Source organism: Lytechinus pictus, chromosome 3 (genome assembly GCF_037042905.1).
Source record: "Lytechinus pictus isolate F3 Inbred chromosome 3, Lp3.0, whole genome shotgun sequence".
In the NCBI taxonomy this organism is placed as follows: Eukaryota; Metazoa; Echinodermata; class Echinoidea; order Temnopleuroida; family Toxopneustidae; genus Lytechinus; species Lytechinus pictus.
Window position 1 is genome coordinate 79560731 of NC_087247.1, and position 18253 is coordinate 79578983.

At 34.8% G+C, this 18253-nt stretch overlaps 1 protein-coding gene across 2 annotated transcripts in view; it reads left to right on the plus strand.

Annotated features, from left to right (window-relative positions):
• The window catches only part of LOC129256651 (protein artemis-like), a 32444-nt gene extending 15090 nt beyond the window's left edge, over nucleotides 1-17354 (plus strand). Inside the window, exons 5-12 of one of the 2 annotated variants that reach the window (XM_064097779.1) lie at nucleotides 1013-1085; nucleotides 2963-3000; nucleotides 5348-5450; nucleotides 8398-8505; nucleotides 12391-12482; nucleotides 14069-14123; nucleotides 15026-15114; nucleotides 15623-17354. In XM_064097779.1, the coding sequence (XP_063953849.1) occupies nucleotides 1013-1085; nucleotides 2963-3000; nucleotides 5348-5450; nucleotides 8398-8505; nucleotides 12391-12482; nucleotides 14069-14123; nucleotides 15026-15114; nucleotides 15623-15785 (721 nt within the window). In that variant the 3' untranslated portion in view covers nucleotides 15786-17354. The remainder of the gene's footprint in view (nucleotides 1-1012; nucleotides 1086-2962; nucleotides 3001-5347; nucleotides 5451-8397; nucleotides 8506-12390; nucleotides 12483-14068; nucleotides 14124-15025; nucleotides 15115-15622) is intronic. The other variant, XM_064097780.1, reaches the window with a different exon arrangement.
• The last annotated feature ends 899 nt before the right edge of the window (nucleotides 17355-18253 follow it).

Below are 18253 nucleotides of genomic sequence, written 5' to 3' on the forward strand. Positions count from 1 at the left end.
AAATCAGCCTATTAGGTGTTTAGTATTAATACTGTGCAAACCTTGACCAATCCTAATTAACAAATATTGATAAAGGATACAATGGGCGTATAAGAATTGAAACTCAGCTTTTCGTATTTTTAAAAGGAATTTTTTTAAATCGGTGATCATAAAAAATGATTGCTTAAAGGTTCAACTTATGCAAATGATAGCTCTTTATGTTCTCTTTCATCTTTCATTATTATCATCTGGAGGAAATAAACAAACACCAAACATTGTTCTCTGTCAGATGTTCATTTGTAAATAATATCAGTGGCAGATTTTAATTTTCTTGAAAATTATCTTGACAAGTGAAATTAACTTACCGTAAATGCACTAGTATTCAACCTGTTTGGAGAACTTCCTCAAATATATAGAAATAGGGAATCTACCTTAATTTCAGACCTTTTTCATTTCCAAGAGGAAACTCAGGGTTGTCTGTTGCCAGTATTGTTTTTATCAATCTGTCAACTGTACGTGCATGCGATGGAATAATATGGCGATGGCTTTTTGCACTAGTATTCAACCTACCAACACTAGTATTCAACCTAGCGATGAAAGATTGCCCTGTCTCTAAATATGCCCTTGTCCCATCCGACTATGGACTAGACTATTTGAGATGAGACCAAACAGGGAATTAGTCAAAGCCAGAGACTGACATAGATCTAGTTGAGCAATCTAAACCATTTTGAGATCTGCTATCTATCATCACTAGGTTGAATACTAGTACCATTCAGTGCAAAAGGTCATCACCGCATAATTCGATTCTCCGCACATACAGTCGACAGATTGATAAAGAAAATACCAACAACAGATTACCCTGGAAATAACAAAGGTATGAAATTAAGATAAATTCCCTATTTCTAAATATTTTGGGAAATTTCTCCAAATGGATTGAATTATGCCGGGTTGAATACTAGTGCCCATACAGTCCATCTATTGATTTGAATTTATTATAGAATCCTTTATATCTTTTCTCTTTATCTTACTTCAGGGTAAAAGATATCAGCAGTGTGTATCTTGATACTACTTTTTGTGTACCTGAAGCCATGTTTATTCCTAGCAGAGTAAGTATATTCTCTACTTGTTAACATAGTTATGTCTAGCAGAGTAAGTATATTCTCTTCTTGTTAACATAGTTATGTCTAGCAGAGTAAGTATATTCTCTACTTGTTAACATAGTTATGTCTAGCAGAGTAAGTATATTCTCTTCTTGTTAACATAGTTATGTCTAGCAGAGTAAGTATATTCTCTACTTGTTAACATAGTTATGTCTAGCAGAGTAAGTATATTCTCTACTTGTTAACATAGTTATGTCTAGCAATGTAAGTATATTCTCTACTTGTTAACATAGTTATGTCTAGCAGAGTAAGTATATTCTCTACCTGTTAACATAGTTATGTCTAGCAGAGTAAGTATATTCTCTACTTGTTAACATAGTTATGTCTAGCAGAGTAAGTATATTCTCTACTTGTTAACATAGTTATGTCTAGCAGAGTAAGTATATTCTCTACTTGTTAACATAGTTATGTCTAGCAGAGTAAGTATATTCTCTACTTGTTAACATAGTTATGTCTAGCAGAGTAAGTATATTCTCTACTTGTTAACATAGTTATGTCTAGCAGAGTAAGTATATTCTCTACTTGTTAACATAGTTATGTCTAGCAGAGTAAGTATATTCTCTACTTGTTAACATAGTTATGTCTAGCAGAGTAAGTATATTCTCTACTTGTTAACATAGTTATGTCTAGCAGAGTAAGTATATTCTCTACTTGTTAACATAGTTATGTCTAGCAGAGTAAGTATATTCTCTACTTGTTAACATAGTTATGTCTAGCAGAGTAAGTATATTCTCTACCTGTTAACATAGTTATGTCTAGCAGAGTAAGTATATTCTCTACTTGTTAACATAGTTATGTCTAGCAGAGTAAGTATATTCTCTACTTGTTAACATAGTTATGTCTAGCAGAGTAAGTATATTCTCTACTTGTTAACATAGTTATGTCTAGCAGAGTAAGTATATTCTCTACCTGTTAACATAGTTATGTCTAGCAGAGTAAGTATATTCTCTACTTGTTAACATAGTTATGTCTAGCAGAGTAAGTATATTCTCTACTTGTTAACATAGTTATGTCTAGCAGAGTAAGTATATTCTCTACTTGTTAACATAGTTATGTCTAGCAGAGTAAGTATATTCTCTACTTGTTAACATAGTTATGTCTAGCAGAGTAAGTATATTCTCTACTTGTTAACATAGTTATGTCTAGCAGAGTAAGTATATTCTCTACTTGTTAACATAGTTATGTCTAGCAGAGTAAGTATATTCTCTACTTGTTAACATAGTTATGTCGAGCAGAGTAAGTATATTCTCTTCTTGTTAACATAGTTAATGCACAATATTTGTATCTTCTTCTTACCATGTACCATATATGAAGACTTCGGTCACAGCTTATAAGTGACCCTCCACCACAGAAGGACCAGTAACTTAAAAATTGAAATGTAACTGGGATGGAAAGTGGAGATTTTAAGCGTTAAAAGATGTTTAATTTGTCATATTTCGTAGAAGAAAAATCCTTCAAATATCACAGAATAACACATCTATCTCAAGAGTAGGACTAAGCTATTGTGAGCTTCTAGCATGATTACATTAGGTACATCAATTTAAAACCTTGAAAGATGTTATTTCTTTACCATATCTGGCCTTGAAAATTTGACAGTTTTTAGATCATGATATTAAATTTCAGAATCAAATGTAAACTAAAATGTAGGAGTTTCTTTCCCTTTCCTGCTCTGCTGTTTCAGATCTTTAAACTGAAAAATCCATTGCAACTATTTCCATTGCTACTATTTGCATTGGAGGGTCACATATTTTATGTATAGATGTTTGGTATTTGTAATTATAAAACACAATTTTCTCTTTTTATTTGTTCGAATTTTATTTCAGGAGGAATCAAAGGATGCTCTTCTGGATCTAGTTGATAGGTGAGTGTAATCTTTCACTTCTATAATCAGGAGGTGTTTCACTAAGATCTCTGTCTGACTAAAAATAACACTTCAAGCCTGTCTTAGGTAAAGGGTCAGTAATGCGATACTAGAGTATCAAACATTATAAATTACAAAAGCATACTTAGTCATTGAATGCATTTCAACCCTTTAGAATTTTTATATGGAATTTTTCCGGCAGTTAGAATTTTATATTTTGATCTTGAAACCTCTCTTTGTTAGGGTTGTCAAATTTCTGGGAATTTTCGTAGTGGAAACTTTCCATGGGAATAAACAAGAATTTTGTGGGAAATTTTTGCAATTTTCAAGAAATTTTGGGAATTTTTCTGATATTTATATATAGGAATTGAAAGGAGTACCCTGGCAGATGGTGCTTGATTATTCTGAAACAGTCAGAAAATGCAGAATTGTAACAAATTTCATGTAAAAGTTGATTTCCTTTATTAATGGCTGAATAGTATGTATGATGGCAGTACACTACACATGCTTTGCACAAGGGATATCCATTGTTCATGGGATGATGCCTATTGGATATTCTGAACTTGTTGCAGATGATGAGAATCATTATTAATAATAAAATAATTATCATTGTTATTAGCATAATTATTATTATTATTATTTTATTATCATTAGTTTATTTCTCATTTATTTCTGCATAACAAAAGTGAGAATTTAGTGCCGGCAGTGATAATTTGATGAGTATAAATTTACAGATTGATGGTTCAAGGTCAAAGTTCATTTTAGTTCAATTAACCTTGACTGAAATAAATATTTTGTTCATTAATTTCAAAATACTTGATCAAATCAAATGAAAATGATATGGGATTGTCATTTGATATAAGAAAAGATATGTTCCTCAAATTTCCGGCAGCTGAAAATTCCCAAAACTTTCCATGGAAACTTTCAAAAATTTCAGGAAAAGTTTCTAGCCCTTTGCAACCCTACTCTCTGTAATGTTTTTATTTTATTTAGAATAGCCATTTGAGCACTTACTTTGTATTTCTGCTTATTTGATATAGAAAACTACTGACAAAGGTCGTATCCTGAAATTTTCTGCCCATTCCATACTTATAGGCTTGGTCCCACTGCACTTACGGATGCAGAGAGGATGTAAAACTGAAAAGAATCTTGCCATCCGTTGGAAAATATTATGTATTCCATGTGTACTCTTTGCATACGTGTTTCATACGCTCTATATCCATCGAGTATCCGTCCTCTGTGATTTCATTGTTCGCCCATTTTGTCCATTGTCTGGAGTGGATGAAAATGGATGGAGCCACCCCAAAATTCTGCTTGTCCGCTGTATCTGTTATTAATACGTTTTGTGTCCGTCGGCCAGTGGGACCAGGCCTTTAGAAAATCTTTTATATATATAAACAAGAAAAAATATGCAGATATTTTATTTTGATCAGAAACTCGGTCAAATAATATTTTGATGCAAAATCTGTAAATTTATCAAGTAAAGTCCAAATCATCATCAAGCCAAAGCCAATGGGGACATCATTATTAGTTGAAATTGAATTTGCTCTCATTCATTCAGGGAGGCTCAAAGTAGACTTGAATTTTGATCATAGTATTCATACCACTGTTTGGAACCGGGACCATTAAGATTTTATAGGTTGGAATGTTCGTATCAAATGCTGTTACAATTTCTTTGAAAATTGAATTGCACAGGATCATGTAGTGTGCCGGCGCTGGGCTTTAATCTGATGGCTAACTGAAGCTTATTTTATGTGCCCCGTCCCTGTTTATTAAATGCACCATCATTGAGATAGTATAGTTCCTGTAAAGGTGCAAAGTAATCATATCAAACGACTTTATTTATTGTATAAAAGAAGGGAAAAACTTTGGTGTGGTGACTACATGTGAATCATGTGAAGATAAAGTGAGAGGATTGGTTGTGACTTCCTTCATGCTTCAATATCAGGTGTATTTCTAAAATTTGATACAAAGAGGCTTATTTAGAAGGCTTAGAGTAGATTCAATTGACACTGCTTGTCTGTAGGAGAAAAACATTTCTTAATATATTATACCTCTAAGAGAATAAAAATGATTTTAGAAATTCATTTAGGTAAATATTTTAGGTAAATACATTTTGTAATTGTATTGGGAGTCTGAATTGAATTTAGCTAAATTAACAAGTTATTGAATTACATTCATATTAGATGTAAATGAAATCCGGATTATAATGAAAATATTAATCATAGTCAATGATATAATGATAATTAAGTGACTATTAAAATTCCTCAAAATGATGTGTATTCAAACAAGATTGACCGTTTTAGTTTTCTTTCTCCTTATGCTTTGATAAATGTTATGTCTGAAGGCAAATTAGCAAGAGTGCTGGTCACATGGTGAAGCTGAACTGCAAAGCAAAGTATGGTTATGAGTATCTCTTTGTAGAGCTGAGTAAAACTTTCAACCAAAAGGTATCATTTTCTTCTAATCATCCTTTGACTTTGTATTGAGTTCTTGGGGCTGTTTCACGTACAGTAACTTTATGCATAACTTTTCACCTTCGTGCTACATGAGATATCTTAATTATTCTCTGTTTTGACAATGGGGATTCATATCCTAAATTAAGCTCAGAAAAATGTTTGATTTTCTATTCAGATGTTGGTTAACAACAAAGAATTATAATCTACAAAGTTCTTATTTTAACTGTTACTGGGTATAAAACTGATTGAAAATATGATTTGGCAACAAATAAGTTATTATCAGTTTTATGAATAACCTCTTTGAGATAATTGATTCATGTGCATATTAAAATAGTGCATAGTTTCAGTAAGGATATGAATTTAGTCATTCTAATATTTAACTCTTACCAATTGTTATTTGTCATCAACAAAATCATTGTGAATATTTTATTTGATGTTTGGGGTTTGATATTGGGCACTCTTTCATTAGTGTCAGTATTTTCATTTCATATAGGCCCTTTGAACACTCAAATGTATTTTCTATATTAAGTGATGATTCTCCTGCATTTTTACCCTATCAAAGAGAGAAAAGGAAAAAATAAATCAAATTATCACAAACATTTTGTATAATTATATACCCACTGGCATGCAACTTTCACACATCTTATATCACCATTCATTCAAGCATGGAAATATACACTACTCAAAAAAAGTTAAGGACCACTTTTTAAAACGTACATAAAGATTTTATACAAGGTGTTTTATTTCTGGAAATACCTCAGTACAACTGTCCTAAATGTCCTTAAACACGCTGTAATCAATTTCACGCATGGGTGGTTTCAGTTGTTGCACAATGTCTCTCGCATCACTGCACATCCTGAAAAGTGGGCCCCGAGGGGTATCAGCTACCGACATGAAGTGGTAAAAACGAATGTCTGAGTGTCTTTCAGGCAGTTCAGTAACGAGTGTGACCACCTCCTGCAGCAATAACGGCTTCACAGCGCTGTCTCATGGAGCTGATGAGGCGATTGATGTCTCTGACGTCCAGTGCATCCCATGCAGCCTCCAGAGCCACACCCAGCTGCTACAGTCCAAGTGGATGGGCTTCGAGCTGCTCGAGACTCCTCCCCATCATGTCCCAGACGTGCTCTATCGGGTTTAAGTCCGGGGACCTCGCTGGCCACTCCATACGCTCAATCCCCTGGCCCTCAAGGAACTCGGTCACCACCCTAGCTCGGTGGGCACGGGCATTGTCATCCATGAAAATGATGTTTTGTCCCACATTTTCTGCAAATGGCACCACTATAGGTTCAAGGACCTCATCCCTGTACCTCACTCCTGTCATTGCTCCCCCTGGGACCACGTAGAGACGAGTACGGTTGGCGTAGGTGATGCCTCCCCACACCATGACGCTGCCTCCCCCATAACGGTCATGTTCTGCAATACAGGGGTCTGCAAATCTCTCTCCTGGTCGCCTCCAGACTCTCGAACGTCCATCATTGTGGTCAAGGGAAAATCTGCTCTCATCTGTGGACAGAACTCTACGCCATTGCTGTCTGGTCCATCTGAAATGCTCCCGGTGTCATTAGCAGAGCAAATCAAAGACACCGAGAGACAGGGCTATACTCCGAGAGACCCCGCAGTGGCCGACCAGTTTCGACAACCCCTAGAGATGATCGCTACTTGACGAATCTCAGCCTCCGCAACCGCTTTCACAGTGCACGCCGCCTCAACAATGACTTCGCTGCAGCAACTGGAGTGATTGTTTCCACTCAAACAATCCGTAACCGACTTCACAGAGCCAATATGCATGCCAGACGGCCAGCTCAGTGTGTCCCACTCACCCCTGCTCACAGAAGAATTCGTCTCAACTGGGCCCGGGAGCATGTCAGATGGACCAGACAGCAATGGCGTAGAGTTCTGTTCACAGATGAGAGCAGATTTTCCCTTGACCACAATGATGGACGTTCGAGAGTCTGGAGGCGACCAGGAGAGAGATTTGCAGACCCCTGTATTGCAGAACATGACCGTTATGGGGGAGGCAGCGTCATGGTGTGGGGAGGCATCACCTACGCCAACCGTACTCGTCTCTACGTGGTCCCAGGGGGAGCAATGACAGGAGTGAGGTACAGGGATGAGGTCCTTGAACCTATAGTGGTGCCATTTGCAGAAAATGTGGGACAAAACATCATTTTCATGGATGACAATGCCCGTGCCCACCGAGCTAGGGTGGTGACCGAGTTCCTTGAGGGCCAGGGGATTGAGCGTATGGAGTGGCCAGCGAGGTCCCCGGACTTAAACCCGATAGAGCACGTCTGGGACATGATGGGGAGGAGTCTCGAGCAGCTCGAAGCCCATCCACTTGGACTGCAGCAGCTGGGTGTGGCTCTGGAGGCTGCATGGGATGCACTGGACGTCAGAGACATCAATCGCCTCATCAGCTCCATGAGACAGCGCTGTGAAGCCGTTATTGCTGCAGGAGGTGGTCACACTCGTTACTGAACTGCCTGAAAGACACTCAGACATTCGTTTTTACCACTTCATGTCGGTAGCTGATACCCCTCGGGGCCCACTTTTCAGGATGTGCAGTGATGCGAGAGACATTGTGCAACAACTGAAACCACCCATGCGTGAAATTGATTACAGCGTGTTTAAGGACATTTAGGACAGTTGTACTGAGGTATTTCCAGAAATAAAACACCTTGTATAAAATCTTTATGTACGTTTTAAAAAGTGGTCCTTAACTTTTTTTGAGTAGTGTATATATATATATATAAATGGTGTCCTGCATCATCTTTTGAGTTGGCCTCATCACAATATGTTTCATACTCACACCTCAAGAGCATTTGGTACAAGTAAACTTGTCATCACATTATATATATATATATATATATATATATATATATATATATACCTTATCATCATTCATCTGTAATTCATCATTTGTTTTGAATTTTAGGTCCATGTAAGTGATACTCTGATGAAACAATATGATAGAGTACCTGACCTGTGCACTCATTTAACAACAGAGGGCAGTCTAACCCAGATACATGCATGTAGATATGGGGTAAGTTCACCACAGAAATATTGCACTGACATGTAATAAATTCACATTTTAATGAAGAAAGCCCATTTTGAAAGCAGGGAAATGAATCAAATCTCTCGATTTGGGCAATGTTTAACTCAATACAGACAGGATATGATTTGTAAGTCTTTTTCTGGATTTTTATTTCTTTTAAATCACTCATGAGTGATTTTCCAAGAGTTTGATTAAGTCGAGCTTACAAGTAATTTCCAATGGATTCAGTTAGACTTTGGGTATCATTTAAGGGTGCTCTAATCTGAAAATAATTATATCTAAATAAATAGAGTAAATATCACAGAGCAAAATGCTGAAAATTTCATCAAAATGTGGTAACAAATAACACAATTATAGAATTTTTAAATTCACCAGTATTTTGTAAAAGCAGAATATATGCACATCGTGATGAATATTAAATAGATGAGCTAATGATATCACCTCCCACTTTCCCTTTTCTCATCTTATTACATGAAATCATATTAATTCTATTTTTTATACATGTATGCATGTATGATACATGTATGTCTCCCTTAAAGTAGAAATATATTGAAAATCATAAAAATGAAGAATTATATATCAAATTAAAGGGGGAGAACACGATGGTGTACATCATTTATCATGGAGACCGATGAAACTCACTTAATTGATAGTTTAAAGTTCTCTCTCTGAATGCTTCAAACACGCACAATTACGTCTGTGAAATTGGGTTTTTTTAAGACGTGTATAAGTGTACAAGAGACGTGATTGGCTCTCCCACGTCAAGCTCCACTTGCATGCAAAACCTGTTGCGAGGGTATGTTTTCTCCACACTGTCACTGAATACTTCGATCACGAAATGAAAGAAAACCCAGAAGTTTATCTAGATTTTGGATTTTCAAATTGATGATTTTGAAGATGAAGAGAATGATGATGAAGTTTCTAGCTCTAGTGACGTGGATGGAGGTAAATTAGGGGAATTATTACGTCTATGATGATGAGTCGGACAATTCAACTTGTATGCCGATTCGCTACCAACTCATGCAGCTGCTAGTGCTAGCTGCACGTACCGCGATACCGCGGGCCAAAATAAATCCATGAAAATGAATTCCAGCCTGACCATCCAGACAGAGTCTCGTCCCTCGGTCATAATGATATAACTGTACTTACAAACAAGTGAATATATCCAAATCTGAAGGCAAATCAACTCAACGAATAGCAGCAGACGATATGTATCGACGATAAACTTCACGTGGCTGGGATAAATTGTCACTCGTTCTGTTAGATATAATTTCTACCTCATTAATTTGACAAAATTACGAAACTCGGGGAATTATTTATCTATATAAAAATATAGTAACACCTCGTACTATTTTTAAATTACAATAAAACCCTTTTTGAAGCAAAAAGTTGAGGTAAATTAAAATTAGATGTAAAAGATCATCCCCAACATGCGTAGCTAGTATGTGATTGTAAACAAACCATCCAAAATGCCGATTGAGAGCTGTGCAACACGTGCATCTACTCTCTCAGCCAAGGTGAGCAAGCAATGTGTGTTTGTGATGGTTTGTTTACAATCACATACGAGCTACGCATGTTGGGGATGATCTTACATCTAATTTTAATTTACCTCAACTTTTTGCTTCAAAAAAGGTTTTATCGTAATTTAAAAATAGTACGAGGTGTTACTATATGTTTATATAGATAAATAATACCCCGAGTTTCGTAATTTTGTCAAAATAATGAGGTAGAAATTATATCTAACAGAACGAGTGACAATTTATCCCAGCCACGTGAAGTTTATCGTCAGTGCATATCGTCTGCTGCTATTCGTTGAGTTGATTTGCCTTCAGATTCGGATATATTCACTTGTTTGTAAGTACAGTTATATCATTATTTTCCTTCTTTAGAGTAAATTTTATTGACCGAGGGAAGAGACTCTGTCTGGATGGTCAGGCTGGAATTCATTTTCATGGATTTATTTTTGCAGCTGCTAGCACTAGCAGCTGCATGATGAGTTGGTAGCGAATCGGCATGCAAGTTGAATTGTCCGACTCATCATATCATAGGCGTAATTCCCCTAATTTACTTCCATCCACGTCACTAGAGCTAGAAACTTCATCATTATTCTCTTCATCTTCAAAACGTCAATTTGAAAATCCAAAATCTAGATAAACTTCTGGGTTTTCTTTCATTTCGTGATCGAAGTATTCAGTGACGGTGTGGAGAAAACGTACCCTCGCAACAGGCTTTGCATTGCAAGTGGAGCTTGACGTGGGAGAGCCAATCACGTCTCTCGTACACTCATACACGTCATCAAATTCGAGTCAATTCAGAGACCAATGGGAGGCATATTTCGGAGAGGCATTTTAGCGCTTTTTAATTGGCGATTTCCACCTTATGTATTACTTTCGTTATTTTTGAATGACCAAATGATAATCCCCACATCATGACCTTTTCACTGATATATAGTAAGGCCATATTCATAATCAATATATTTCTCCTTTAAGTTGCAGACCTCCATTATCCATCAGCTTTTAAAATGATTTCATGTAATAAAATAAAAAAGAAAAAGTGGAGATAGATGATCTTTGTAGGTTTGCATGGTTGAGTTTATAACGTGGAGAAGGTTTACGGTTCACCATGTGTAATATGAAGAAGGGAAGGAAATACAGGCAGAAAGATTGAAATGGAAAGATGAGATAGAATGAACAGAGAAAATTAGAAGTATTCTTTTCTTGAAAGTGAGTGAAGTCCTTAAAAGGACTGTAAACCAGATGAGATGAGCTGAATATCGCTTGAGTAGCGATGGTTTGAAGGATGCTAAACGAGCGCGGGGTAATTATGGTGAGAATGCGGACGTCGGATCCGACCGGCCACCGATTCCTCCGACGTCCGCATTCTCACCATAAGTACCCCTCACTCGTTTAGCATCCTTCACTCCTGAAGACGGACAGTCAACCTGCCCGAAACGTCGAGTAACCTCTCTTCACTTCAACCTGCTACTACTCAAACCATCACTACTCAAGCCATATTCAGCTCATCTCATCTGGTTTACAGTCCTTTTCAGGACTTCACTCACTTTCAGGAAAAGAATACTTCTAATTTTCTCTGTTCATTCTATCTCATCTTTCCATTTCAATCCTTCTGCCTGTATTTCCTTCCCTTCTTCATAATACACATGGTGAATCGTAAACCTTCTCCACGTTAAAGTGGAGATATTTCACCATCAGTTTACTCATTGAATATTCATGAAGTTATGCATAAAAATGTTTCATAAGAAAAGTGCAAATCTTTAAATCATCATAACTTTATTAATTCTTGTCGGATTTTGATCAAATTTTCAGTTTTTCGTTGTCTGATTTTTCTTATTCTGTTCAAATTATATTATTCAGTATCCCATTGAATTTTTTCCTCTTGGCAGGTATCAGGGACATGTTGACAGCGCTAATATATTTTTTTACTGTATAATTGACGATATTTGAAAGTTTAAGACAAATTGGAAGTCATTAACTTTATATACAGGTGACAAATAATGAAGGCTTGCTGCTTGCTGTGCTTGAGAGTATCAAGCTAGCAGGATAGAAGTACACACTGAGGCTATGGCTACTCTAAGTTCTTAATGACATGGTGACATATATTGTCTGCCATGGATATCTTGATATAGGAATGACTGCTTTAGTTTGTAAAGTTCAGGTGATTCCTTTCTGACCTAAAGCTATGCAATTCCAACAATAGCTAGAACGTTGTTTTCATTTTGAATCCTGGACAAAATTAATAACTGAATTTATAAATGATTTATAAATTTAGTCCTAAAATCTTACTGAAACATCCATTAATTTCTTTGCATGATCATTTTAGATTTAAATGAAATCATGTTCTTTTGATTCTTAGCCGTGTTCACTAAAGAAAGCAACAGATATTCTTTCAATCCAGCCTAGTACTATGTGGTTTACAGGGAATGCTCGACCAGATGATGTTGTGAGGTAAGTCAGCTCATTCCTTTTTTATGCCTCTGCCCACCATAGGTGGTTTCCCAGATGCATGTTTTCGGTTCGTCTGTCTGTCTATCCATCCTGTTTTTGTTCTTGCGATAACTAACAAATCGTTTGAGGGATCAACTTAAAAATTGGTTTATGTGTGCATGTTGGAAGGACAATGATCTGATTAGGTTTGTTGGTGAAGAGGTCAAAGGTCACAGAGGTTAATACGTACCTGAAAATATCTTCATTCTCATGATCACTGAAAACTATTAGAGGATTCAACTTCGAACTTGGCTCATGTATTTATATGGAAGGGATTATGATCAGATTGATGAGGGGTTGTAATGTCAATTGTTATGGTCACAAGGTCATGTACATACTTGGAAATATCTTATTCTCACAATACTTAAAGAACTGTTCGACTTCAAACTTTTTTCATTTGTGAGTGACAATGATCTGTTTAGAATTTTGGGATCACAAGATCAAAGGTCACAGAGGTCATTATTTGACAATTTGATAGTTAGTGCAATATGTCTTGACCTGGCAATTGCAGAGGCATGAATGATCATTGCATGCAGTTTAGAATCCATGTGATATGTTGTCAAGGTCTCTTTGAACCTCTAACACATATTTTGTTAGTTTTAAAGCAACATAAGATTTAAACAATGAAAAGTCAAATTTGAATGTTGATTCCAAGAGCCATCCTTTGAAAATGATTCACATAAATTTCATACATTGGTTCTTTTAAAATGGTTTCTATAGATATATCCAAACTCTAAGTCTAACTCACATGTTTGTCTTGAACTTTTTTAAAATCTTAAAATAAAATTACTTTGATGCCTCTTTTCCTAATTTTCTCCCTGTTTGTAAAACTTTAAGAATTTCATGGTAATGTGATTCAGATTAAATAATTCTTTCAATAATCAATGTCTGTATTCACCATTTATGTGAATTAACTTTAACCAAGAGTTTATTATAATATTGTGTATTTAGTGTACTTAATAGAGCACTATTCATGGAAGGTCCAACATCAATATGCACTTTGATAAAGGGTTCTAAAATTGTACTTGTTGTCCTGCACTGATTAGCAAAAAAAAAATTTTTCAAAATAGAACTAAAATTTGCTAAATATGTACTAATTTGATTGTATTTCAAGCTAGCGAATCATTGACTTTACATAATGCAAATTCTGCATGCATTATTTTGTAAAAAAGCACTCACTACAGGTGCCCTGGAATGGTTTTGAAAGTGGGGGGGGGGGGGGCTGGCTATACAAAAAATCACACTCAGATGGTCATTTTTATGTTTTTGTACAGAGTTTTGGAGAAAAAAAATTGGGGGGGGGGACTGAAGCATTTATATTTTTAGCTTATTTTCAGCTTTTGTTTTCAACTTCTCTGCATATGAGCTTTTTGCACTCTTTTCATTTGTGGTCACTATCAGCCCTGTTTCATATGTTCACATTCTTTAATATGGAACATTTGTCATTGTACATTGTGAATTTGGTAAAAAGTACCATGCAGTCTGAATATGCCATCAATTTGAGTGAATTAGCCTTAGCTCAAGCCCCTATCATATTTGTTCAACAGGAAGATTGGTCGTAGATACAGACTCTGCTTCTCCTTTCATTCTTCGTTTAGTGAGGTAAGCTATTTTTTCACCCCTGCCTCTCCATGGGAATGAAATGAATTGAAATTTAATTTCTCAAACTCCTATGATTCATCATCATAACCTTATTGATCATATTGCATGTATGTATTCATCATGCTGCGTGTACTTTTTCCAAGGCTATTATACCAAGACACACTATGCCTTCTGTATTAAAAAAACATGACCCACTTTACCTAAAATGATGATATAGTAGAAAAAAAAATAAAGATTTCAGAATTCATATATTCTTCCTGTCCTAAATATGACTCATTTCTGTTGCATTCAGTTCCACCTCTATATGAAGGTCCGAGGTAAAACAAAACCAAAATGTTTGCCTGCCATTTCCTGTTATTTTGCATACTGAATGGAATAAAAAGGGGAATCCCCTTTAATGTGGTTTCATATTAATGCATGACTAGCTACTTTCAATTGAAACGTGTACATACATGTGATCTTTTGTAATTGACCTTGTATTATGGTCATAGTTGGAATTTTACTTGTTTAATCATTTTTTATTAGTTTAAAATGTTTTTAACTTACTCTTAATATAACAACTTTTATGAAGTGGATTGTGATTCAGTTGTTGATGGGGATATTTGTTTAATAAACCCTTCCTTTCCAACTATCTATCCCTCCCTCCCTTCATTGTGTTATTAATCTGGTCATTATAATGAGAATGAAACTTATTTAGATAGTAGATGTCTCTTAATGAATTCTGTTTTATTTTATAAATCCTGCTCTTTTTCTTTTCATCCCTGTACCGCTCTGATTTCTTTGAAATATCTTACTTTATAATTTATATATTCCATCTCTTCTTTGCCTCTCATTTTCTATTTTTCCTTGAAAGTAATATGTTAATTTTTTTTAAATAATTTTTTTCCTTTTTACATGTTTAGATTCGTGATTTTCTTGGTTATATCAGGCCTCATCATGTTTATCCTAATGTCATTCCATATGGCTCATCAGAGGAAGAAGTTATTCAAAGGTGAACTTCCACAGGCTATCAGCATTGATTTTGTTTTATCCTTGATTAATATATTCAGTAATCTTTATTTTGATATTGAATTCAGAAGGTTCAGTTAACTTTATAGTCGTCTGCCTGAGATATTTGGAATATGGTCGTTTTCTCGGTAATAGGCACATAAAAAAATTACATATGAAATAAAGCATTAACAAGCACCACAACAAAATATTAAGCCAGATAATGAACATTCATTTAATTTTCTGTTGCAATGCACATTTGACCAAATTTTCAAATTCGCTTTTACCTTGCACTATAACTAATTCTATTCAATAATATCATCAGCTGGTTTATTCTCCCAAGCATTGTCCGAAAGAAATTCTTCATCTGAAAATATGGTATAGTTATTTTGAATACATGTATAGAGGAAATACTGTGTAATAAATGTAAACGCATTTCTTAATCTGATTCGCTCTTTGGTATTTACGCATATTTAATGAAGCACATCATATATCTTTAAAAACCTATCCAGACTGCAAGACTGTTTGAGAGGTAGTAAAGGAGGTGTGTCCCAGGATCTTGTTTCCATAGCAACTGACTTCCAACCATTTGGTAGTTTGAAGATAGTTAAGAATTCAAGCAAGAAAAGACAGCATGGTAAGTATGTGTTACTATCAAGGGCTTCTTGTCTGTAGCTCCTTGTTGATTTTTAGTATTCAGTGCTGCTAATTAGTAGGACTGTATCGTATTTAGTAGAATTTTTAAGGTTAAGTGACACTGAATATGATTGTCCCTTAGAAATAGGATTTTTGAAACGTGTATGAATGATGATTTTTTGTATGTTTTTCAAAATATTAAAAAATTAGGCATGAAAATAGGCAAAAAAGGATTTTTTTCACAGTTAAAGCCGGCAGCTCTGATAAACATCACGACCCCCCCCCCCCTTCCTCTCTACACAAAAAGTAAATTTGATAGAAAAAAATATATCACAATTGGATATAAAATGATGACATTTTAATTGTTTTCTTATTTCTACAGAGTAGGTTACACAGACATGCTATTTAAATGATTGATTTAAACTCACAATTTAATTTTTATCATATGAAATATGAAATAATTCATTTTTTATGGATTATATGATAGAGAAGTTTTCAATTGAATCATGAAAATAATGATTTCACACTTTCACAATGCAGTCAAATTATCTTTTCCACTGCGGGTTTCAGTGTTTCATGTAATAAAGTACCCCCCCCCCCCCAAAAAAAAAAAAAAAAAAAAGATAGGAATGTGAGATGCCATCTGCTCCCTTTATTTACCTACTTTTGTATGAATTTGACTGTTTTTTTTGTAATGCTAATGTTATAACTTTCATTTATCATATTATTTTGGTTTTGATGAAGTTTTCAATGTTGTGCTTATTTGCCTTTCATGATTTGATTCAAATCGACTTTTCATTGGGTAGACTTCGCCTCTAATTTCTTTCTCATTATTTTGAGCTTTTTACTTAGTACTTTCTGGCATTCATTTTATCCAAGCATAACTGATAACACTAGCAAAGTAACTGCAAAGACTTACTAGAAATACTTTCTGAAGAAAGTCATAACTTCTTTATTGCTGTAAGAGAAAATGATTCAGGTGAAATTAAATTACAACTCACTATCATTGTGGTATTATTATTTTTTTTTCATTGAAGATATTTTAAACATTCTGTTGTTACTTTATTTTCAAAGAGAGAGCCCAATATTGTCTGTATTGCAGAACTTTCAATGTCTTGAACTGTAAAAGTTCAACACTTTTTTTAAATTGTAGATTGCACTATTGTTAACAATTTCTATGAATTCTATCATTATTTATTTATTCGTGACTGTTAGGCTGTAATATGATTAGGGTATCAGGATTTCCAATTTCCCTAGTCATTAAATTGTTTTGGTACTTTATATCCTAAATTAGAACAAAGGAACATGTCCCAATAATAATGTTTTCATGATATTTAATAGGAAATGTCTTTTGCAGGAGTACCCAAATGACTCATAGATGTCTACATTAGAAAAATTACATATGTATGAAGTATGATGAGCTTTATAAATATGAAGGTTGTTTCCTTTACTGGGACAGCAAGTTTATCCTACAAACTTGCTGATCTTTGTATATTTTATTTGGACAAATTAGCCCCTAATAATGATACAGATTTTTTTAATGACTGAACAGGTGGGAGAAGAGAGGGGGGTCACATCATGTCTTTTTATTCAGTTAGCAAGAGAGAGAAAGAAGAAAAAAAAGGGAGAGAGAGAGGAGGGATGGCGGGAAGGGGGGGGGGGTGTTACACCCACAAATGTAATAATCGCCCACAAATGTAATAACGCCCACAAATGTAATAACACTTTACCCACAAATGTAATAATACCTACAAATGTAATAATTTCACCCACAAATGTAATAATGCATTTTACCCACAAATGTAATAATTTTTGATTGCCCACAAATGTTATAATGACTTTACCCACAAATGTTATAAATTTGAAGGGATTTTTGGCGAATCTGTTCTAAACTAAAACCCTATAGTAATGCGTTCATATAGCGCAAGGTCACAGTCTTTTTTCTCCAGACCCGGTTATATAAAACATTTAAACAATCTTCCAAATAAAGATCCCAAAATTAATTCTTCTTAATGTTGAATAACATAGAAGTTTAGCGAAGTCTTTCCTCCAGACCCAAATATTTTAAATGGCAAATGAAAAATAATAAATAATAATAAAAAAAAACAAAGACCCCACGATCTTATTAATGTTGAATAAAATGGAAATATAGCATTGTCTTTCCTCCAGACCCAGTTATAAAAAAATCATTCAAAACATAACAACAACAGCAACAACAACCAAAAACAGACCCTGCAATCTTTTCAACATTGAATAGCGTGTGTGTGTTTGTGTGTGTGTCGAAATAGCATCGAAATATGGTGTAGTCCTTTTTCCAGCCCCGGTTATTTCAAAATAGCAAATCATAAAGAACAATAAAAACAATATTAACAAAGACCCCACAATCTCATTGATGTTGAATAACTTGAAAATATAGCGTAGTCTTTCTTCAAGACCCAGTTATTTTAAAATATATAAAAAAATATTTTAAAATAACAAATCATAAAAAAGATATATAATAATAAAAC